General features: G+C 36.5%; 1 protein-coding gene across 7 annotated transcripts in view; it reads left to right on the top strand.

Moving 5' to 3' along the window:
• The window catches only part of ZNF638 (zinc finger protein 638), a 78,980-nt gene that overhangs the window by 29,207 nt on the left and 25,387 nt on the right, over positions 1-24,386 (top strand). For 5 of the 7 annotated variants that reach the window (XR_007135089.1, XM_047781812.1, XM_047781816.1 and 2 more), the window contains exons 9-15: positions 7,919-7,977; positions 8,202-8,254; positions 18,095-18,145; positions 20,760-20,831; positions 21,656-21,742; positions 22,012-22,080; positions 23,042-23,082. Coding sequence is in view for 6 of the 7 variants with exons in the window: in XM_047781812.1 (XP_047637768.1) it covers positions 7,919-7,977; positions 8,202-8,254; positions 18,095-18,145; positions 20,760-20,831; positions 21,656-21,742; positions 22,012-22,080; positions 23,042-23,082 (432 nt within the window). In the remaining variant the exon portion in view is untranslated. The remainder of the gene's footprint in view (positions 1-7,918; positions 7,978-8,201; positions 8,255-18,094; positions 18,146-20,759; positions 20,832-21,655; positions 21,743-22,011; positions 22,081-23,041; positions 23,083-24,386) is intronic. The other 2 variants (XM_047781813.1, XM_047781815.1) reach the window with 1 other exon arrangement.

The following is a 24,386-nucleotide window of genomic DNA, read 5'->3' as shown; positions in this document are numbered from 1 at the left end:
TAAATGGTAAGCAGTAGACTAAGAGAAATTGGTCAACAGAATTAGCAGACACGTGTGAAATCTCTACCTAGGTCACAAACTATAACATTGACAACATCTTGGAAGCCCCTTGCATGTTTCGTCCAAAAATCTTAGACCCTCCCTTCTGCCCCAGAGTAACCCCAGCTTGGTTTCTAAAGCCATAATTAAATTTTGTCTGTTTTGAGCTTTATACAATCAGAATCATAGAGTATATATTCTTTTGGGACTTTTGCTTCCAAAAGCAGTCAGTGTTGATGAGTTTTTAGTCTTTGTAGATCATTTTCTATGATTTAGTTTATATATCCCTAGATGATGTCTATGGAAGTACTTAAAAATACCCAGTAAGTTTTGCTTTGTGTGTTCTTTTTATTTTCTTACTTGCTGAAGAATGCCTGCTTTGCAGCACACTTTGTGTGTGTGTGTCTGTGTGTGTGTGTGTGTTTTGTCCTTTTAGGGCTGCACCCGCGGCATATGGCGGTTTCTAGGCTAGGGGTCTAATTAGAGCTTCAGCTGCCGGCCTATGCCAGAGCCTAAGCAATGCCAGATCCTCCAAAGCGACACCGAGCCATCTGTGACCTACTCCACAGTTGATGCAATGCCAGATCCTTAACCCACTGAGAGAGGCCAGGGATCCAAACCCTCATCCTCATGGTTCCTAGTTGGATTCGTTTCCACTGTGACACGACGGGAACTCCCATCAGCACACATTTTTTTGTTGTTGTTGTTGTTGTTATTGTTGTTGTTGTTGCTATTTCTTGGGCCGCTCCCGCGGCATATGGAGGCTCCCAGGCTAGGGGTCGAATCGGAGCTGTAGCCACCGGCCTACGCCAGAGCTACAGCAACGCGGGATCCGAGCCGCGTCTGCAACCTACACCACAGCTCACGGCAATGCCGCATCGTTAACCCACTGAGCAAGGGCAGGGACCGAACCCGCAACCTCATGGTTCCTAGTCGGATTCGTTAACCACTGTGCCACGACGGGAACTCCAGCACACATTTTTTTGATCAATAATTTGATTTGGAGACCCAGCCATTTTAGTACATAAAGATTTTCCTCATTCTTTTAAAGTTGTATGTATTATTTGTATGAATGTACCAGTTATTTTACCAGTTCCTTATGGATTGATACTCACATTATTTCTAATTTTTCGTTACTCTAAACAAGACTTAACTTTCTTATATATGCACTTATGATAATGTGTTTTTTTGGGTTTTGTTTGTTTGTTTGTTTGTTTTGTCTTTTTAGGGCTGCACCCACAACACATTGGAAGTTCCTAGGCTAGGGGTTGAATTGGTGCTATGGCTGCCAGCCTATGCCACAGCCATAGCAATGAGGGATCCAAACTGCGTCTGGGACCTCCACCACAGCTCATGGTGATGCTGAATCCCTGACCCACTGAGTGAGGCCAGGGATCAAACCTGCATCCCCATGGATACTGGTTGAATTTGTTTCCACTGTGCCACAGAGGGAACTCCCCAGTTATTTGCCTTTAAACATTTTTTTTTCTTCTGATGGAGTTCCCATTGTGGCTCATTGGGTTGAGAACCTGACATAGTGTCCATGAGGATGCATGTTCAAGCACTCATTTTGCTCAGTAGGTTAAGGATCCAGCGATGCCACAAGCTGTGGCATAGACTACAGTCGTGGCTTACTTAGATTTGGTGTGGCTGTGGTGTAGGTGGGCAGCTGCAGCTCCATTTTGACCCCTAGCCTGGGAACTTCCAAATGCCACAGGTGTGGCCATAAAAAGAAAAATTTTTTTTCATCTGAAGGTGTTCATTAGCCTAGATTCTAATTTTGTGTTATGCGTGGGAAGTATTTCTTTTAGTCTGTTGCTTGTATGTATACATATATAAAGTTTTTAATTTCAGTATGCTCAAGTTTATTTTTTTTTCCCCTCTTAATGGCTTTAGCTTTTTTCTTTTGTCTTCTTTTAGAAGGTCTTCATTATACCAATGCCAAAAAGATATGCTTCCATTATTTTTTAAATCTGTGGTGGTAGATGGTATAATATGAATTGAATGGGATCAATACTGTTTCCAAAGTGGGTAACCAATTAACCCAACACCATTTATGCCTAGTTTGTCTGTCCTTATTGATTCGAAAAGCTGTCTTTATATGTGTAAGTTATCTTATGAAAAATAGATCTGTTTCAGTCTGGTTTTATATAAATACTATGTGGTTTCAATTATTATAACAAAAATTTTATACTTTATAATATTTGCCTATTTTTCTAATAGACTCCTTTTTCTTTGTTCTTTAAATTTATTTTGGTTTATCTTAAACATTGACTCCTACATACTAGTTTTAGAATCAGTTTAAATTCTCTGAAAAATCTTTTTTTTTTTTTTTTTTTTAAAAGGGTCACAGGTGCAGCATATGGAAGTTCCCAGGCTAGGAGTTGAATCGGAGCTACAGTTTTCAGCCTGTGCCATATCTGAGCTGTATCTATGACCTGCACCACAGCTCATAGCAATGCTGGATCCTTAACCTGCTGAACAAGGTCAGGGATCGAACCTGTATCCTCATGGATATCAGTAAGTTTCATTTCTGCTGAACCACAACGGGAACTCCTCTGAAAAATCTTAATGGAGTTTGATTCTGTATTGAATTTGTATTGCTATCTTTAAAAAGTTTTTCTATCCAAAAACATGCCTTATTTCTCCATTTAGATTTCATTTAGTGTTCCTCAGCAAGTTTTATGTTTTTTACCCATAAAATTCTTTTGTGATGTTTTCTTGATGTACAATTTGGAGTATTAAGTTTCTGTCTTATTTATATTTATTTTTATATATCATAAATATTATTGAAGTTTCCAGTCTCTTATGTTTTCTGATTAGTTTCTTCGAGTAACCCATCATTCTTGTTTACTAACACCTGCCATGTACGTACCTGCCCTGTTGTCCTCATCTGAATAGTGAAATATAAGTTGACCCTAGTTATTACAAATTTAGAACTTCTTTCATTTTCAACTGAAGAAAACTTTGTCAGTAGTTTATTAAATAAGAGGTTATTTATTTCATAACAGGAAATCTGCAGGTACGTGATCCATGGAGCGCATCAGCTCTGTTGTACCTTCAGGAATGAGTCTTTTTTTGTTTTTCTTTTCTACTGTCTTTAGCATGTACTTTTCATCCTCAGTTGTAGGAGAAGGAAAGGAATCAAAATCAAGAGCAGACTGGATTTCCCCCCCCCCACCCCCAAAGAAATTCCTCAGCAACTTTTATCTACATTTGATTTACCAGTACTGTGAGACATAGCCACTAGTACTTGCAGAGGAATATAAGAGGAAGCAAGAATTGAATGCATGATTTAAGAATTTAAACTTTATCTTATAGACAGTTAAATGTTAAGGTTTTCAGCAAAGGTATGACATAATGAAATGGTTGAATTAGAAAGATTCATCAGGAAGTGATCTGCAGAATGAATTAGTTGGGCAAATGACTCTGAAGGCAAAGAAAACTTAGCAGATTGATTAAATGAGAGAACAGAAGGTATAGTTAGAAGGCTCACCTAGCCAGCCAGACTGTTATAATAATTATAACAGTTTGGTATAGATCAGTTACCTTTTAGAATAGAAAGGAGAAATAGCTTAAATAGCTTACACCAGTTATTTATTTATTTATTTATTGTCTTTTTGCCTTTTCTAGGGCCGCTTCCCGCGGCATATGGAGGGTCCCAGGCTAGGGGTCCAATCGGAGCTGCAGCCACCGGCCTATGCCAGAGCCCACAGCAACGAGGGATCTGAGCCGCGTCTGCGACCTACACCACAGCTCATGGCAATGCCGGATCCTTCACCCACTGAGCAAGGTCAGGGATCAAACCCGAAACCTCCTGGTTCCTAGTTGGATTCGTTAACCACTGAGCCACGACGGGAACTCCACTAGTGATTCCTAAACAAGATTTGGCTAATCATTAAATTTGGAGAATTGAGGAGATCAGTCTTCTTTAATTCTAAAAAGTTTAATCTGGAAAAATGGGTGAGTCAGGATACAAGTAGGGTACTAGAGTATTCCAAACAGATTAAAATAATTCTCTTGGATGACTTCTTGGAAATATTGGTAAGGCAGCAACTTAAGTTGAATAGCCCAATCGTATTTACTACTTTTTCATAGTAATGAATGGGGTAAGTATCAGCACTGGAACCTAGAAAACATGCCATCTACTTGTCAGAAACATTGGTGTTCGTCAATAAAATATGTTTTGGATGGTGCTGAATTGAATCAGTCTTAGAAAGGATAACTTATGACTTCTCTGTTGTGATGTTGCAACATTCCTCAGTATTGACTGGAGAGGACCCCCAGTAGAACTCTGATTATGGCTTCTTCAGATTAGAAGTTTATGGGACAATCTTTTTGGCCTGTTATCACAGGGAGAGACATCAAGTTTTCCTTTCAGAGCAAGGATAAAATTGGCTTGAAACTCAGTCTAGGAACATGAAGGCAGTGATAGAGCTTTCTTGGCCCACATCTCAATTTTGGCATGAATAGTCCAAACCATGACAAAATTTTTCTCCCCGCATTTGATATTTCATGTTAGGACTGTCTTTTACTCTGGCTTTAATTCATAGAGCATTCTCCTTATTTAGCTACTTCTCGGAATCAATAATGAAATGTTGGAGAAAAGGTTAAAATTTCCCACATCCCTTATTTAAGCCTGAAGGATTAAAATATGGGTCTGCACAACTCTGACAAACTCAGTAACCTTGTCCTTAATTATAAGCCAGCATAGACCTCGGTCCTTAACAGTGATTCTTAACGTTTTTTGAGCTACTCTTTTCACTACCACTACCTGTAATCTGCTGAAAGCAAGCATTCTTCTTTTCCAGAGAAATGGACACATGTTTATACTCACAAAATTTTCCTTAAAGGTACATGAGCCCTTGATACAGGAAAAAAAGTATAATCAGATTTTTTAAAAAACAGAACGCTTTTTTTCAACTATAAAATAATGATATAGCTTAGCTCAACCCTTTGGAAAAACAAAAAGACTAAAAATTTGATTTTTTTTTTTTTTTAAATTTTAGTGTAGTGTTTTCAGCAAGATTCACAGGGACGTTACATCTGAAACCTAGAGCAAGCAGTCAGCTTAGCTTTCAAGAAGACTGCATAGAGACAAAAACAGTGCTGGGAAGCAGTGAACAGTGGTTTGAGCGTTAAGGACAACCTGATGAATAACAAAGATGTGAAAGAAGAGATAACAGTCAATTCACAAGACTTTAATTTCATTTTAATTCAAAAATGATTTCTTGGAGTTCCCCTCGTGGCGCAGTGGTTAACGAATCCGACTAGGAACCATGAGGTTGCGGGTTCGATCCCTGCCCTTGCTCAATGGGTTAACGATCCGGCATTGCCATGAGCTGTGGTGTAGGTTGCAGATGCGGCTAGGATCCTGCGTTGCTGTGGCTCTTGTGTAAGCCAGGGCTACAGCTCCGATTAGACCCCTAGCCTGGGAATCTCCATATGCCGCAGAAGCTGCCCAAGAAATGGCAAAAAGACAAAAAAAAAAAAAAGATTTCTTAAACATCTGTTATGTGTTAGGCATTGTGATACCTGCAGAAGATATAGTGATGAACAAGGCAGATGTTCTTTTATCCTTAGAAATTATAGCCTAGTAGTGAAGGTTTAAAAGTCTAAAATGATGAAGAGGAAGGGCATAGTGGATACATTGATACATCTAGGGAGCCCAATCTTCATATAGCTGGAATTCCAGAAAGAGGACATCAGTTAAAATCAACTGGGAAGATTTTAAGTTTCATAGTTATAAAGGTACAAACTATAGTGATCCAAGTAAAAATGTAAAAAGGAGTTAGTATAGCCTTAGATAAACAAGCAACACATTCTGAAGGCTGAATGGAAGGAAAAGATTGATTTATGGTTATTCAGTATGTGCATTTCAAGTCAGATACTAAGTTGTGTGCTAGGGCAGTATTCTCAGACATATATGGGCTCGGAGAATGTTTCATCTGTATACCTTTCCTAAAATATTACTGTCAAGATATATATATATTACTGTCTATATATATATATATATATATATATAACTGTCAATATATATATTACTGTCTATATATATATGTTACTGTCAAGAAGAGCTAGAGAAATGGAGACGTTATGATATAAAATGGTTGGCAATGAGTAATGAAACTGTTTAAACATAAACTTAAATCCAAACAATTGCATCTTTATAAAATATGTAAATAGTAAAAAAAAAAGTTACTTAAAATTAAAAAACAATAATAATTTTGGTCTAAAATATGTCATCAAGGAGTTCCCTGGTGGCACAGCAGGTTAAGGATCTAGTGTTGTGACTGCTGTGGCTTGGGTCGTGGCTGTGGCACGGGTTCAGTCCCTGGCCCAGGAACTTCCACACCCTGCAGGTGCAGCCAGAAAAAGAAAAAACTGGCAAGTAAGCCAAGAGGTAAGGGCTTTTAAATTTATACAGAAGAAATTGACAGTTTCAAATTAAAAAAAAAAAAACAAAAAAACCTTAAGATACCCATTATAGAATAAGAGCAGGAGGATGAATATCTTCTAAACAATTGGGGTAAGGGAGATTGTGGGATAAAATCCATATAGCACAAAAGGAAATTGCATGGATGCCCCAGAAGAACAGAAAACTAACGTAACATGACAGCAATTACTATTAAGTTCAGATCAATTTACATCTACTTCTTGAGTGTTCACTAACTGCTAAGCATGATTTTAGGCACTGGAGATAACAATAGTGAAGAGGAGAAAAACCACAAGGAAATTAAAAATACATACATACTATGTCTGTTAGCAACAGGTGCTGAGGAGAAAAAGAACAGAATAGGGAAATGGAAGTTCTCTTGTTGGGGAATGAAGAGCTGTGCAACTTTGAATAAAGTAGTTGGGGAAGGTCTGATTGAAAACGTGGTATTTGAGCAAAAACCTAAAGGAGGTGAGAGAGTAAACTGTTTCTCGGATTGAGAGCATACCAGAGAGAAGGAACAGCAACTGCAAAAGACTTCTCAGATTCGTGCCTCTGTAGTTTGTTTGAGGAGTATAAAGGATGCTTGCTATTGGAAATAGATCAGGATAGGAAGAGGTACATTTGGTGGTTTGGGGGTAGAGAGTGGGTGGAATGTGTAGTGTAAACTCTTAAGTATTGGATTTTTCTCTCAATGTGATGAAAGGTTTTAGTCTAGGAATGGTAAGATCAATCTGTTTTGTGTGGAATGGAATGGAATGACAGTGGATGAAAAGGCAGAAAAAACAGAAATGGAGACTATTATGAGTCTATTCAGTAATTAAAGCAAAAGATAGTGGTAGATTGGACCAGGGGGATGGCAGCTAGACATCAGAAATGTTATAGCACTATTTGAAATAATGTTTTTGAAAGATAGTGATAAGAAAATGTAGATAGGAGTTCCCATTATGACTCTGCAGAAACGAATCCCACTAGGAACCATGAGGTGGCGGCTTCGATCCTTGGCCTCACTCAGTGGGTTAAGGATCCAGTGTTGCCCTGAACTGTGGTGTAGGTTGCAGATGTGGCTCGGATCCTGAGTTCCTGTGGCTGTGGCGTAGGCCAGAAACTATAGCTCTGATTGAGGCCCTGGCCTGGGAACCTCCATATGCCGTGGGTGCAGCCCTGAAAAGACAAAAAAAAAGAAAAGGAAAATGTAAATAAGTGACAGGATGATGCAGATAATTGCAGATAAGTGGCAGGATGTAAAATTACACTGTATGATCAGAAATTGAAGGAAGTATTTTTATTCTGCCTATAAATAGGAAAAGGTAATTAGCATTTATAATTACAAGAGGAAAATTTAAAATTTTGTGTATGTTTCTTAAGCTTTTATGTATTTTCTGAATTGCCTTTTATAGTTGGGGAAGAAACTAAAAACTTCAAAATATTTTTCCTTCATAGAACAAAGAGGTGAAGAAAAAGGTGTCAGACTCAAAGAAAATATCTACATCTACTTTAAAGTACGTAATTCCATGATTTCCTGTGTGAGAATGAATATGCATATGATTTAGAAGTTTTTAATTTTTACAACTACATTTTTATATTCTATTCTCTTGACTCCAGTTTAAATGGGACATCATTCAAATTGAGTTATTTTAAACTTTTTTAGATTTAAGCTTTGCATCTTTAGAAGTTTTAGATATTAGAAGTTTATTCTTTGCCAAATGTTTTTTTCTTTTAATAGAAAAGATACAGATGCTTCCAAAGCTGTTGAAACTGTGACTTTGGCTTCTGCCAGTAAGTTATTACTTTTAATACTCCTCCAAATGAGTATATCTTGTCAGTGTACTAGAACCTTTAGGAAAACATTATTTATTGTGCTTGTAGAAGGAACTTACATCGGCCCCTGTGTTAAGCTAGTGGTTAATATTTAGTACTGTTTAATTATGAAATTTCTTCTGGAATAACTGTAAGGACTCAATGAGATAATGTGTATAAAATGCCTATCATAATTCCATAGTTAATAGCTATGAAGGTTAATTTTGTGATATTTCCCATTTCCTCCCGATTAACTGGTGAGATAAAACATAAAGAAAGGTATGTTAAGATTGCTTATGTGGTCCTTTTTGATTTATTTTAAAAGTCTGTTGAGAACCAAAAAGTAAAAAACACTAAATGGCAATAGATGTTACTACACTCATGTGTTATCTCTTTATGCACAGGAAAACACTTCAGGTTTTTATTATGAATCTAGCTAAATGAATTTTGCATACAATTTTAATAAACTGGGTTATGAAACCCAATTTTTTTTTCTCCGATCATTTAGCAATAGAAATGTTGAGAGGAAGAAATTACTGCCAAAATATATACTCTTGAGTCTAAAGAACAGTGTGATAGTGAAGGACAAGATAGAATAGCTGAAATAAACAAGTGTATTAGGAAAGTTAAATTGTATTTTATATGTTATCTTTTCAAAAGGTAGGTTTATACTGTGTTCTGGATTTCTTATTCAAAGTAGATTAAATAAGAGTTTTGGGTATTAAAACTAATAATTCAGGTAACTGGAAATTGGGTTAGAATAGCTTATTTTCCCTATTTAGTTGGATAGTGTCCTGAAGTTATGGGAAGTTAGTGGAGGTGACTTTGGGTGGCTTTTGGAAGGCAGTAAATTTTGACCGAAGTTTTAAATGCTTACATGTAAACAGATAATATTTAGAGGCAGATTACTTCAGTTAGGGAGATGACATAACGAAAGTAACATTAATTGGGGAATCACTTTGTAGAAGGCCTTGAGTCATGCTGGGATGTTTTTGAATTTTACCCCATTAAAAGCATTTCTGAAAATGTGTTGTGTGCAAGACTTATTCTTAGAACATGTTTTGGATCAGATAAAGTTTCGGATATGTATTATACCACCTTCTTCTTTCTTTTTAAAAAATAATCCACAAACATTTACCTTTTAAAAAATTTTTTTAATTTTTAAAAATTGATGTATAGTTGATTTACAATGTTGTTTTAATTTCTGGTGCATTGCACAGCAAAGTGATTCATTTATACATGTATACATTTTTTAAAAAATATTCTTTTCCATTATGGTTTATCATAGGATATTGAATATAGTTCTCTGTACTAAAATTGGTCTAACTCTATTTTTCTTTCTCAAGATTGCTTTGGCTATTTGGGGTCTTTTGTGTTCCTATACATATTTAAAATTTTTTTGTTCTAGTTCTGTGAAAAATGCCATTGGTAGTTTGATACAATTGTGTTGAACCTATAGATTGCCTTGTGTAGTAGTCATTTTGATAATGTTGGTTCTTCCAGTCCAGGAGCATGATATATCTGTCTGTCTGTTTGTGTTATTTTTTATTTCCTTCATCAGTGTCTTAAGAGTTTTCAAATACAGGTCTTTTGCCTCTTTAGTTAGGTTTATTCCTGGGTATTTTATTGTCTTTGATGTGATGGTAAATGGGATTATTTCCTTAATTTCTCTTTCTTATCTTTCATTGTAGGTGTATAGGAATGCAAAAGATTTCTGTGTATTAATTTTGTATCCTACAACTTTACCAAGTTCATTGATGAGCTCTAGTAGTTTTCTGGTAATATTTTCAGGATTTTCTTTTCTTTTTTTAAAAAATTACTTAATGAATTTTATTACATTTATAGGTGTACAACAATCATCACAACCAAATTTTATAGCATTTCCACCTCAAACCCTCAGTGCATCTCCCCACCCCCAGCCTGTCTCATTTGGAAACCATAAGTTTTTCAAAGTCTGTGAGTCAGCATCTGTGCTGCAAAGAAGTTCATTCTGTCCTTTTCTTAGATTCCACATGTCAGTGATAGCCTTTGATGTTGGTGTCTCATTGACTGACTTCACTTAGAATGATAATTTCTAGGTCCATCCATGTTGCTACAAATGCCTTTATTTTTTTCCTTTTAATGTCTGAGAATATTCCATTGTGTATATGTACCACATCTTCTTGATCCACTCCTCTGTCGATGGACATTTAGGTTGTTTCTATGTCTTGGCTATTGCAAATAGTGCTGCAATGAACATTGGAGTACATGTGTCTTTGCGAGTCCTGGTTTTCTCTGGATAGATGCTCAGGAGTAGGATTGCTGGATCAAATGGTAGTTCTATTTTTAGTTTTCTGAGGCATCTCCATACTGTTTTCCACAGTGGTTGCACCCATTTACAATCTCACCAACACTGTACTAGGGTTCCTTTTTCTCCACACCCTCTCCAGCACTTATTGTTTGTAGACATTTGGATGATGGCCATTCTGGCTGGTGTAAGGTGGCACCTCATAGTGGTTTTGATTTGCATTTCTCTAATGATGAGTGATGTTGAACATCTTTTCATGTGTCTTTTGGCCATCTGTATGTCTTCTTTGGAGAATTGTCTATTTGGATCTTCTGCCCATTTTTTGATGGGGTTGTTTGTTTTTTTGGTATGGAGCTGCAGGAGGTGTTTATAAATTTTGGAGATGAATTCCTTGTCAGTCAATTCATTTGCAAAGATTTTCTCCCATTCTGTGGGTTGTCTTTTCATTTTGTTTAGGGTTTCCTTTGTTGTGTAGAATCTTTCAAGTTTAATGAAGTCCCATTTGTTAATTTTTGTTTTTATTGTCAATACTCTAAGAGGTGGGTCTGAGAAGGTGTTGCTGTCTTTTATGTCACAGAGTGTTTGGCCTTTGTTTTCCTCTGAGAATTTTGTAGTGTCTGGTCTTATATGTAGGTCTTTAGTCCATTTTGAGTGTATTTTTGTGTATGGTGGTAGGGAGTGTTCTAGTTTCATTCTTTTCCATGTGGCTGTCCAGTTTTCCCAGCACCACTTCTTGAACAGGCTGTCTTTTCTCCATTGTATATCCTTGCCACCTTTGTCATAGATTAGTTGGCTGTAGGTGTGTGGGTTTAATTCTGGGCTTTCTATCCTGTTCCACTTATCTCTATTTCTGTCTTTGTGCCAGTACCATACAGTTTTGATGACTACATTTTTGATGATTAGCTTTGTAGTATAGTCTGAAGTCAGAAGCAAATGACAACAAAGATATGACACTCCAAAACCTATGGGATGCAGCAAAAGCTGTTCTAAGAGAAAAGTTTAGAGCAATACAAGCCTACCTCAGGAAACAAGAAAAAGCTCAAATAAACAACCTAACTTTACAGCTAAAGCAACTATAGAGAGAAGAATAGATGAGACCTAAAGTTAGTAGAAGGAAAGAAATCTTAAAGATCAGAGTAGAAATCAATGAAATAGAAACGAAGAAAATCATGGAAAAGATTAGTGAAATGAAAAGCTGGTTCTTTGAAAAGATCAACAAAATTGATAAACCTTTAGCCAAACTTATCAAGAAAAAAAGAGAGAGGACTCAAATCAATAAAATTAGAAAATGAAAAAGGAGAAGTAACAGCAGACATCACAGAAATACAAAGGATAATAAACTACTATACACAGCTATATGCCAATAAAACAGAAAAACTAGAAGAAATGGACAAATTCTTAGAAAAGTACAATCTTCCAAGACTAAACGAAGATGAAATAGAAAAGATGAACGGATCAGTCACAAGTACTGTATTTGAAACTGTGATTTAAAAAGTGCTAACAAACAAAAGTCCAGGACCAGATGGCTTCACAGGTGAATTCTATCAAACATTTAGAGAATAGCTAACCCCTATCCTTCTCAAACTCCTCCAAAAATTTGCAGAGGGAGGGATACTCCCAAACTCATTCTGTGAGACCACCATCACCTTGCTACCAAAACCAGACAAAGATAACACATACATAAGAAAACTACAGGCCAGTTTCACTGATGAACATAGATGCAAAAATCCTCAACAAAATACTAGGATTTTCTATGTGTAGTATCATGTCATCTGCAAACAATGACAGTTTTACTTCATCTTTTCCAGTTTCCATTCCTTTTTATTTATTTATTTATTTTTCGCTGATTGTTGTGGCTAGTACTTCCAAAAACTATGTCGAATAAAAAAAGTGGTAGAAGTGGACATCTTTGTCTTGTTCCTGATCTTAGTGGGAAAGTTTTCAGCTTTTCACCATTGAGAGTGATGTTTGCTGTGGGTTTGTCATGTATGGCCTTCACTATGTTGAGGTAGGGTCCCTCTGTGCCCACTTTATGGACAGATTTTTATCAAAAGTGGGTGTTAAATTTTGTCAGAAGCCTTTTCTGCATCTGTTGAGATGATCATATGGTTTTTATTCTTCAATTTGTTGATGTGGTGTATCATACTGATTGATTTGTGTCTATTGAAGAATCCTTGTATCCTTGGATAAATCCCACTTGAGCATGGTGTGTGATCCTTTTAATATATTGTCGGATTCAGTTTCCTAATATTTTGTTGGAAGATTTTTACATCTACATTCGTCAGTGATGTTGGCCAGTAATTTTCTTTTTTTGTGGTGTCTTTGTCTGGTTTAGGTATCTGGGTGCTGATGGCTTCATAGAATGTGCTTAGGAGTATTCCTTCTTCTGTAATTATTTAGAAGAGTTTCAAAAGGATAGGTCTTAACTCTTCTCTAAACGCTATCATCTTGGACTTTTATTTTTCTTGATTTTTTTTTTTTTTGTAGGGGTAAACTAAAATTTATTAGAATATCAAGAGAAACAAATAAAATAGAGTTATTTATTGTACACAGGAATATGTTCTTACATTTATTTCTTGAAAAAAAAATTTTTTTTTTTAAATTTTCCCACTGTACAGCAAGGGGGTCAGGTTATCCTTACATGTATACATTACAATTACATTTTTCCCCCAGCCTTTCTTCTGCTGCAACATAAGTATCTAGACAAAGTTCTCAATGCTATTCATCAGGATCTCCTTGTAAATCTATTCTAAGTTGTGTCTGATAAGCCCAAGCTCCCGATCCCTCCCACTCCCTCCCCCTCCCATCAGGCAACCACAAGTCTCTTCTCTAAGTCCATGATTTTCTTTTCTGAGGAGATGTTCATTTGTGCTGGATATTAGATTCCAGTTATAAGTGATATCATATGGTATTTGTCTTTGTCTTTCTGGCTCATTTCACTCAGTATGAGATTCTCTAGTTCCATCCATGTTGCTGCAAATGGCATGATGTCATTCTTTTTTATGGCTGAGTAGTATTCCATTGCGTATATATACCACCTCTTCCGAATCCAATCCTCTGTCGATGGACATTTGGGTTGTTTCCATGTCTTGGCTATTGTGAATAGTGCTGCAATGAACATGTGGGTGCACGTGTCTCTTTGAAGTAGAGTTTTGTCCGGATAGATGCCCAAGAGTGGGATTGTGGGGTCATATGGAAGTTCTATGTATAGATTTCTAAGGTATCTCCAAACTGTTCTCCATAGTGGCTGTACCAGTTTACATTCCCACCAACAGTGTAGGAGGGTTCCCTTTTCTCCACACCCCCTCCAGCACTTGTTATTTGTGGATTTATTAATGATGGCCTCTTGATGTTTTTTAATCACAGTTTCAATTTCAGAACTTGTAATTGGTTTTTTCATACTTTCTATTTCTTCCTGGTTCAGTCTTGGAAGATTGTATCTTCCTAAGAATTTGTCTTTAAAAGAACACAATTTTAAAATTTCAAGATTTTGGGTTGGTTGGAGTTTACTAGAAGAGTGTGGTCATGTTGATTATAATAAAATTTCCTTGCAGTTTCTTTTCTTTTAACCTAGGTCGGGGTAGGGGGAGAACATTGCTAAATATCAGCTATCAAAGAATACCTATTGGTGATTATTTAGTGGTCGTGTTGCATTGAACGTGGGATACTTAGGAAAATTTTTTGTTAAGTTTAAGGTCTGAATTTTGCAAATGGTCCTTCATAATAAAAGTAATGGGTAGAGGGAGAAGTGCCTCAAGCTAAGTATGTCGTCCCTTCAAATATAAATGTAGAAAGAAAGAGGGGAGCCTTTAAATAAGACTAAGAAAATGTCATTGAGAAAGATAAGATTGCTTTTTGAGGCCAGCAATGTCAAATTGAAGAGGGGGATAGGAAGTCAGGGTAATTTTAAAAGAGAGTTTTGATTATAAGCACAACTTAAAAAGGATGAAGGAAGCAAAAGCTGTTAGTTTATCAGAAGGGGAAACTTTAGAACTCTTACCCAGTACAAATTTCTTACTGAGTGTCCTGCTATGTGCCCACAATTGGAGGTGCTTTGTAAAGTAGTTAGTCTATATCAGGGGACCAAATAGACAGGATCTTTATTTTATTTCTACATAGTAGCTTATACTTTAACTTGTGCCAGAAGACAGAAAACAAAGGAAAGAAACCTGCCATGATTAGACTGTTTATAGTAGGCAGTTTATCTCAAAACCATCCTATGAGTATATTTATTACTGTTCTCATTTATTAAATGAGGAAACAGTTCAGAGATTCAAGAGTTAGGATTCAAACCCCAACTGTATTCTTCCAAAGCTTTTCACCTATTCTAAGGTACCTCTCTGAGAATGAAAGCTTGTTCTGTATCTCCTTTGATTACTCTTCTTTTATTTTCCTTTAATCCTTTCTGTAGATGTCTGTTTCTCTTCTCAATGTCCTACTTTTCTTGCTGGTTGATTTCATTTTTTCCCATATTTTTAAGGACCAATGACATCTCCTATACATACTTGAACCTCTTCTTTTTTTTTTGTCTTTTTGCTGTTTCTTTGGCCTCTCCCACGGCATATGGAGGTTCCCAGGCTAGGGGTCGAATCGGAGCTGTAACCACTGGCCTACGCCAGAGTCACAGCAACGGGGGATCCCCGAGCCGCGTCTGACCTACACCACAGCTCATGGCAACGCCAGATTGTCAAACCCACGGAGCAAGGGCAGGGACCGAATCCGCAACCTCATGGTTCCTAGTCGGATTCCTTAACCACTGCTCCACGATGGGAACTCCACATGAACCTCTTCTATCTCCTCCTTTTCTCATATTATCTAACAATCATTACTAGTCATCTGGTTTAGAAACTCATGAGTAACCTTTACCCTGCCTTCTCTCTTACCCAGTTCAAATGTAAATAACGTTCTTTCTTTTCTTGTCCAATCAATGGCTGATTCAAAACAATCCCATATACCGCAGGGTGTGGCCCTAAAAAGCAAAAAGCAAAAAACAAACCAAAAAACCCCACTGCACAAATACTTTATTTTATTTTATTTACTTATTCATTTTTGCTTTTTAGCACCGCACATGTGGCATATGGAAGTTCCCAGGCTAGGGGTCAAATCGGAGCTGCAGTGGCTGGCCTGTGCCACAGCCACAGCCGTGCAGGATCTAAGCCACATCTGCGACTTAAACCACTCACCGCACCACCCTATTGCTGACCCACTGAGTGAGGCCAGGGATTAAACCTGCATTCTCAAGGGTACAAGTCATATTGTTTCTGCTTCATCACAATGGGAACTCCCACAAATACGTTATAGGCTCTTTATTAATTGCCAAAACCTGAGAACAACGCTAATGTCCTTCAGTGGGTGGTATGTCTAAAGCATGGGATACCAACCACTCAACAATAGAAAGGAATGAATTATTGGCACATGGAACAACTTGGATCTCAGAGGAATTACGCTTATTGAAAAAAAATCAGTCTAAAAAAAGCTACTTACATAACATTCTAGAAATGATAAAATTAAAGAGATAGAGAACTGATTATTGGTTGTCAGAGACTGAGGGAGAGGGAGGGCAGTGGCTCTTTCTAAAATGTGTAGTAGGAAAAATCCTTGTGATAGGACTGTTTTATATCTTGACTGATAGTCATAGTAATCTACATGTACAGAATTTCATAAAACTAAACATACATTGCGTGCATGCAGTCTGGGGAAATTGAAATGTTTGTAAATTGCATCAATGTCAATTTCTTATTTGTAATATAGTGCTTAGTTATGTAAGACATTACCATTAGAAAAAACTTCATGAAAGGTTTTTGGGATTTTTTCCTATTATTTCTTACAACTCCATGTGAATTTATAATAATCACAAAATTATAAGTTAGAGATGTTTTAAAATGCTGTTAAAGCTGTCATGTTAAAGCTATAGTCCGGTTTCACATCTGAATATTTGATGTAACATTTTAAAATTTTAGCGTGTCTGGAAGCACATTAAATAAATAATGTACTATGCCCATCAGAAATAAAAAGATGGTTCAAAATTAGGAAATCTATCAATTCAGTTTACTGTATTAAGTAGAGATAAATGCTGAGAAATTCTTAAAGTAGATGACTACTTCCTTAATACGATAGTGTGCTTGTGTATAGATACTGTTATTTTTATACCATCAAATATACACATATATCAAGTCAAAAGCCAACATACGCTTAAAAGTAAAATAGTAGGAGCATTGCTATTAAGATTGGGACAAACAAGGGATACCAATTTACCAACATAAATGTTGTTCTAAAACTAATGACCATTATCCAGTGCACTGTAGGTCAGGAGGCATTAAAACTGGAAAGGGAGTTCCCATTGTGGCTCAGTGGTTAACGAATCCGACTAGGAACCAGGAGGTTGCGGGTTCGGTCCCTGCCCTTGCTCAGTGGGTTAACGATCCGGCGTTGCCGTGAGCTGTGGTGTAGGTCACAGACGTGGCTCAGATCTGGCATTGCTGTGGCTGTGCTGTGGGCCAACAGCTGTAGCTCCAGTTCGACCCCTAGCCTGGGAACTTCCATATGCCACAGTGCGGCCCTAAAAAAAAAAAATTTTAACGTGAGGAGTTCTCATCATGGCTCAGTGGAAACGAATCTGACTCACACCCATAAGGATGCAGGTTTGATCCCTGACCTCACTTAGTGGGTTAAGGATCCCGTGTTGCTGTGAGCTATAGTGTAGGTCGCAGATGTGGCTCGCATCCCACATTGCTGTGGCTGTGGCATAGGCCGATGGCTACAGCTCTTATTCGATCCCTAGCCTGGGAACCACCATATGCTGCAGTTATAGCCCTAATGAGACAAAAATAAAAAAGAAAGGCTTTAACATGATATATAGATGGCAATTAAAAGTATGGAAAGAAAATGCGGTGATATTTTTGGTTAGTTTTTAATTTCAGAATGAGAAAGTCGTCCCCTATCAGGAAGACATTGACAAATGAAAAGTATTTTTATATAAGTATTTTGTATAATTTTTAAAAAAGTTGTTACCTGTATAATACAGATTAATTTTCTTAATATATAAAGAGCTCTAATAAAAACTTGAACAACCCAAAGATAATATAAATTGCCAAATACTAAAAGTAGGCAGATAACAAAGATATAGAGATGAACTTACACATATGAAAATTGGCACAGCCTCACTTGTAACTTAAGAAACAAAGATTAAATCAAACTAGTTTCCATATCAGGTTGGCATGTAATAACTTCTTACATACTATGTTTATATAGAAATGGGGAAGCCTCCCTCTTATGTACTATTGATGGCAAATTTAATTGGTACACATTTTCTGGAGGATAATTTGATGTTAGTTGTTGAAATTTAAATCTCTATCCTTTTATCTCCACAAGTCTTGTGTCCAAGAACTTACCTATAGTTACAGTTCCATGGGTGTACAAATATGAGGATATTTCTTTTAGTGTTTTTTTACCAGAATTGTTGCCAGGTTTTTCCTAAATCTAAATGATGTCATTTGTAATGTGTTATTGATATATTTTTCTTGTTATTTTAGCCAAAACTGGACAAACCAAGACATCTGCAGCCAAAGTGAATAAATCTTCAGGTATGTTTTTTATATCAGGATTCTGGACATACTAGTTAACTTTAAATTACTTTTATCAGTAGTCTTGGATTTCATATGACATAGTGTGTGCTCAGTGTATACAGTCTTTGAAATTTATGGTCATCTAGAAATTTTGAGAAAGGTTTAGGAGATAATGTTCTTTCCTTGGAGTAATTAACAAAATAATTTAACTAGGATCTGTTTCTCATGGTGAGTATATTAGAGATATTTCTTTCTTTCTCTTTTATTGATGTCTTTCCTGGTTTACTTTCTTTTGTGAAATAGTCTAGATAACAGACTTACAGCAAATTACATTCTCTTTATAATTTTATGGGCTATCGTGGATTTCAAGTAATTATTAGTTCTTTCTCCTTCCCCTAGCATTACCCCCTTGCTTTTTCTTCACATTTCTTCTAAGTGCTGGTTAGCTCATGGTTGTCTTTTTTTTTTTTTTTTTTTTTTTTGGCCTTTTTGCTGTTTCTTGGGCTGCTCCCTCGGCATATGGAGGAGGTTCCCAGGCTAGGGGTCTAATTGCAGCTGTAGCCACCGGCCTACGCCAGAGCCACAGCAACTCGGGATCCGAGCCACGACCTACACCACAGCTCACCGCAACACCAGATCGTTAACCCACTGAGCAAGGTCAGGGATTGAACCCGCAACCTTATGGTTCCTAGTCGGATTCATTAACCACTGAGCCACAGCGGGAACGCCCTCATGGTTGACTTTTAAAGTAGATAGAGATTGATGTATTAAATTATCTTCCCTATAATGGGAGGAAGGAAAGGAAGTAGTCTTGAATTAGCAGACACCATTGTTAGTGGTAGACCCACAATTTTCATATAGTAATTTTTTAGAAGCAGTTATCTGTGGGAATCAGGGGTAGCTAGAAAACTTTTTTGACGATGTGTTTATTTAGCAAACAGTTTGATATTGCTTTAATAGTTAAGTTTATGGGAGTCATTAGGAGAAATTTGGAGGAGCTGGTACTAAAGCAACTAGTTATTCCTTAAGTGTGGGAAATTAATTCTAGATTTTTTTTCCCTTAGGTTCTGGTACCCACCTAGAAGTAGTAAAGTGAATTGACTTGTAATAACATAGGATAGTGAAAGAAACACCTGATGGGCCCTTTGGGGCTAAGGTTACTGCTGTTTGACAAAGCTTGGGAATGGCTAAAAAGTGACTGGTTTAGTGACAGTCTATAAGGATTAGTATTTGTCTTTTTTTTTGTCTTTTTTTGTTGTTGTTGTTGTTGTTGCTATTTCTTGGGCCGCTCCCACGGCATATGGAGGCTCCCAGGCTAGGGGTTGAATCGGAGCTGCAGCCACCGGCCTACGCCAGAGCCACAGCAACGCGGGATCCGAGCCGCGTCTGCAACCTACACCACAGCTCACGGCAACGCCAGATCGTCAACCCACTGAGCAAGGGCAGGGACCGAACCCGCAACCTCCTGGTTCCTAGTCGGATTCGTTAACCACTGCGCCACCACGGGAACTCCAGTATTTGTCTTTTTGACCAAAAATTAAGAACTGTGTTTGGATATAAAGGGTGGATTTGTAAACTTTTTCAGTTGTTTTTGTAGGTGTCAATATTTTTATCTGTTTGATAACTTTTCAAAAGCATGGTCATATTCTCCTAGGTATTTAGGGCAGTTGCCACCCTTGTTTATAAACTGGGAAATGGCAGTTCCCATTGTGGCTCAGCAGGTTAGGAACTGACTAGTATCCGTGAAGATGTGGGTTCAATTCCTGGCCTCACTCAGTGGGATAAGTATCCGGCATAGTCTTAAGCTGCCTCCTAGGTCACAAATAAGGCTTGGATCTGGCATTGCTGTGGCTGTGGCTCCAATTTGACCCCTAGCCTGGGAACTTCCATGTGCTGTGGGTGCAGCCTTAAAAAGAAAATAAAGAAATAAAATAGGAAACGTGCACGGAAATCAGTAAATTCTCTAAGATTCACAGCTTAACTTGAAATTCAACTTGGATTTATTGACTGTGTGATCCTGGGTTTTTTCCTCATACAACCTTGCTAGTTGTTGGGATCTTAATTTTCAGAGCTAAACCTTCTGTTGCTCCCTGAATGAAAATGGTTTTGGCATTCTGGCAGTCTTTTTAGTGACACTTAGATAATCACAGTCTTTATAAACAATATCATCTTGGTAGATAAGCAGTAGTAATATCTACGTTATATACAAAGTAGGATCAGAGCAGTTTAAATACAGAGTCTGTTCAGATAGGACCCATTAGGAATGAATTGAAATAATTTTTACGAGGCCTGACCATGTTGTAGGACTGAGAGGTCCTAAATATAACTGCTTTGGAACCATTAAGGGCATCATGGGATTATTTTTATATCCTTGTAGTCAGTAATTTTGCTTCTTGTTAAATCATACATTTGGAAATTTAACTTACCTGAGTGCTATTTTTAGTAACCCAGTATCGAGGTGAATTCTTATTTCAGTGGTATTTTACTTGCTAAAGAATCGTCATTGCTAGTATAGCAAATGACCTGTGTCCCTAAAGATTATAGCATTTTATTTTAAGTAAAATATAGTCTGTTGCTTTTACATTCTTTGTGAGGGTCTTTGGGAATTGTTGACCATGCTTTTGTGATTTAGGGAAATCAACGGGTTCTGTAAAATCTGTGGTGACAGTAGCTGCTAAAGGAAATAAAGCTTCAATCAAAACAGGTAAGACTCTTGGAAAGGAGATGTTATATTAAATTTATTCTTAATTCTGTCCTAAAGAATGTAATATCAACGGCAGGTTTTAAATTCGTATGATTTATAGTATCTAATAACATCTTGGAAAGTGGTAGATACTTTCTTGTTATTTAAAAACCTGACATAACAGAGGACTTATATTTTGGTGCTTTGGTCTATGACACTGTCTGCCATTGCAGATAGATTTTTGTTTAGGAAAGATTTCTGACACCTATATAGTCACAGATTGCTCTGCCACTTCCCACCTACAAATTGTTTACTCTTTGTTTTCCTCATTTTTTTAGAGCTGTCACTTCATATTACCTTCCCCAGTTTGTACAATTCTTCTCATATTTGTTAACTTTAAAGATTTTCTTTCCATGTTGTAATAATATATCCTCCATAAAGAAATGGAACACTAAATTGTAACATAATGAAATATGATTTTTTAATATATTTTTCTGATAGACTAATGTAACGTTATACTTGATCTTAGCCAAAAGACCGAGAAGTGGTAGATACTTTTGTAAAAATTATGAAGTAGGATTTTGTGTGTGTGACTATGATGTGCTTCTGCCATATGAGGATTAAATTTGTGAAGCACTGTTGGCCCTCGACAAAAATTGTGTCTCAGTTTGAATTTACTTTTAATCTTATTGGTAAACAGATGTTGAAAATAAATGGAAATAAATATGTGTAGAAAAGCTGCTTTTATAATAAAGTTGGACACCTTACTTACTAATGTATTAGTGTGAAACATGCTAAATTACTGAATAGACCCATAGGTAATGATTCAATTCTACTTTTAAAAGCAAAATCTGGTGGAAAGAAATCTTTAGAAGTCAAGAAGTCTGGAATTGTCAAAAACAAAGATGTCAATAAACCTGTGATTGTAACAGGTAAGCTCGAAATATGATCGTTCAGTGGTTTCTTTTCTTTAAATCTGATTGGCATGTATTTGAGATATATTTTGAAATCTTTGCTTAAAAAATCTTTAAAGTGATTATTTTGTATTTCAAAGGAAAACTTGTATTAGCTTTGACTTAAATCTGGTCAGCCTAAGGAGACCTGAAGTAACAATAAACTAGCTCAAGTTTTTGTTTAGATTCATTAGTTTAATTATACTAGTGTGTTTTTCTAGACTATTAAAGTAGACTATTTCCTACAGAAAACTCTGAAATAAAGACAAATATGGAAGTTAAAGCCACTGAAAATGGTGCTAAAGAAACTATTTCAGGTAGGTCAATAGAAATTTTATTTTGTTCTCTTATGTTTAAAGGTAGAAAATTCAATTTTAAGAAAATAAGGTATTTATTTTTGTGTGTTATATATATATATATATATATATATATATATATATATATATATATATATTTATTTATTTTTCTTTTTTCAATACCAGGGTCATTCAGTGAAATTAAGAATATTATGATTCAGGAGTTCCCGTTGTGGCTCAGCGGGTTACAAACCCGACTAGTATCCATGAGAATACGGGTTTGATCCCTGGCCTCACTCATTTGGGTTAAGGATCTGATTTTCCTGTGAGCTATGGTCTAGGGCACAGATATGGCTCGGATTCTGTGTGGCTGTGGTGTAGGCTTGAGGCTGCAGCTCAGATTTGACCCCTAGCCTGGAAGGTTCCATATGCTGTGGGTGCAGCCGTATAAAAAAAGACACACACACACAAAAGAATATTGTGATTCAGATCTTTAGCCTGTCTCTTGATTAGTCCAAAATTTTACTTTTGGAAAGAATAAAACTAAATGTATTATTAAGAGCCAGTGTTACTTCTATAGCTATTTCCTACTTAAATTCTCTAGTCTTTTGCCCATTGTATACATTTTCATGTAGTAGCTACTGTTTAATCCATTGTGGAATAAAGTGGCATCTTAATAGAAGTTCTTATTGTGGCTCACTGGGTTAAGAACCTGGCTATTATCCCTGAGGATGCAGGTTCGATCCCTGGTCTTAGTATATTAAGGATCTGGTGTGGCCGTGAGCATAGGTTGCTGTCGTGGTTTGGATCCCACATTGCTGTGGCTGTGGCTTAGGCCAGCAACTGCAGGTCCATTTCAGCTCTTAGCCTGGGAACTTCCATATGCTTCAAGTACGGACCTAAAAAGAAAAGGAAAAAAGAAGTGCGATCTTGATAAATAAAATATATATGCATGAATTCTTATTTTATTTTGTATCTTAAGAAGCTGCTTCGGAGGCCACAGAAAATGAACCAGTTAACAAGGTCAGTTTTTATATCTTACTTATTTTTTAAAAGCTTAAGAAATTTTGACAAAACATATTTTTCTAACTGTAAACCCAGGGGGAAATTCTCAGGATTTGGCATGAAAAATCCTGGTCACTTGTGATTTTGTAAATACGGTTTGAATTCAGAAACCTTGAGTTGCAGGTTAAGTCACCAAAATTTAGGACAGATTATTAGTAAATGTACATGCTATTGAGGATTACTTTTCACTGAGAAGAAAATGTTAGGCCAGTTGGGTTTTTGAGTAGACAATAGGTTGTCATGAGAATGAACAGGGTTTTGTGAAACCTCTTTACTTTTTTCTCAGAGGCAAATGGGAGATTTGTTAATATTTAGAATATAAGTTTTTTGTGTGTTTTTAGAGGAACAAGTGAAGTTTGCAAAGGCATAAAGTAGGATTGAAAGGCATAAAGTTCACTTTGCTGGTTTCTATGGTTATTTCTATCTTATGAATATATGAAAATTTTATTAATTTATATTTTACTGGTTAAAATCTTGAGATCCTCCAGGAGATAAGAATAAGTTTATTTTAGACTGGTTACCTCATTCAAGTAATAACTAAGTAGTATGTGTTAACTTACTATTTTGTTTTAGGAAGAATATTTCAAAGCACCAATAGAATATTTTAGATTTACTTACTGTACTTTAGAAGGAACCACTTATGAACACAATTGACATGGTAGCTAAAAATCATTCTCAATTGGCTTTTGAAAATTATAATTTCTCACCTTTTTCCTCCCAAAGAGAAAAGTCATATGTTGCCAGGTTTACTGTAGAACACCTTTGGGGATTTTCCCTGACATCCAATAAAGGAAAAGTTGGCATTAATGAGAGTCATCTTGAAGAATAAAGTAGGTCTGAGAGAGAAAATGGCAGAAATGGAAGTATTTACTTTGTAGTGGGCATTGGGTTATGGGGTAAGGATCCTAAGAGACTAAGTGAGCTTTTTTTTTTATATTGTCTAAAAAGGATTATTTTACTCAGTAAAATAAAACGATAAGCAATGATTTAGAGTTTGGGGATGTTAATATCCCAAGGCACAGGAATGGCAGCTATATGCGAAAGGAAGGAGTTGTAGTCAGAGACGAACAAACTTGTGGTTTTAAACTTGTTTTTTAGCAGTGGTTGCAAAAGAGAGCTAAAGACCTTCACTAGATGACAGATAGTATGACTAAAATTATTCTGTGTACTTGAAGAGAGGAAATTTGCATTTTGTTTTGTTTTTAATTTGTAATTCAGACTAACCTTTTGAACTAATCAGTTTAGTATTAAATGCAATTTAA

The sequence above is a fragment of the Phacochoerus africanus genome, chromosome 5 (assembly GCF_016906955.1).
Source record: "Phacochoerus africanus isolate WHEZ1 chromosome 5, ROS_Pafr_v1, whole genome shotgun sequence".
Lineage (NCBI taxonomy): Eukaryota > Metazoa > Chordata > Mammalia > Artiodactyla > Suidae > Phacochoerus > Phacochoerus africanus.
This window is presented reverse-complemented; position numbering and strand designations above follow the sequence as displayed.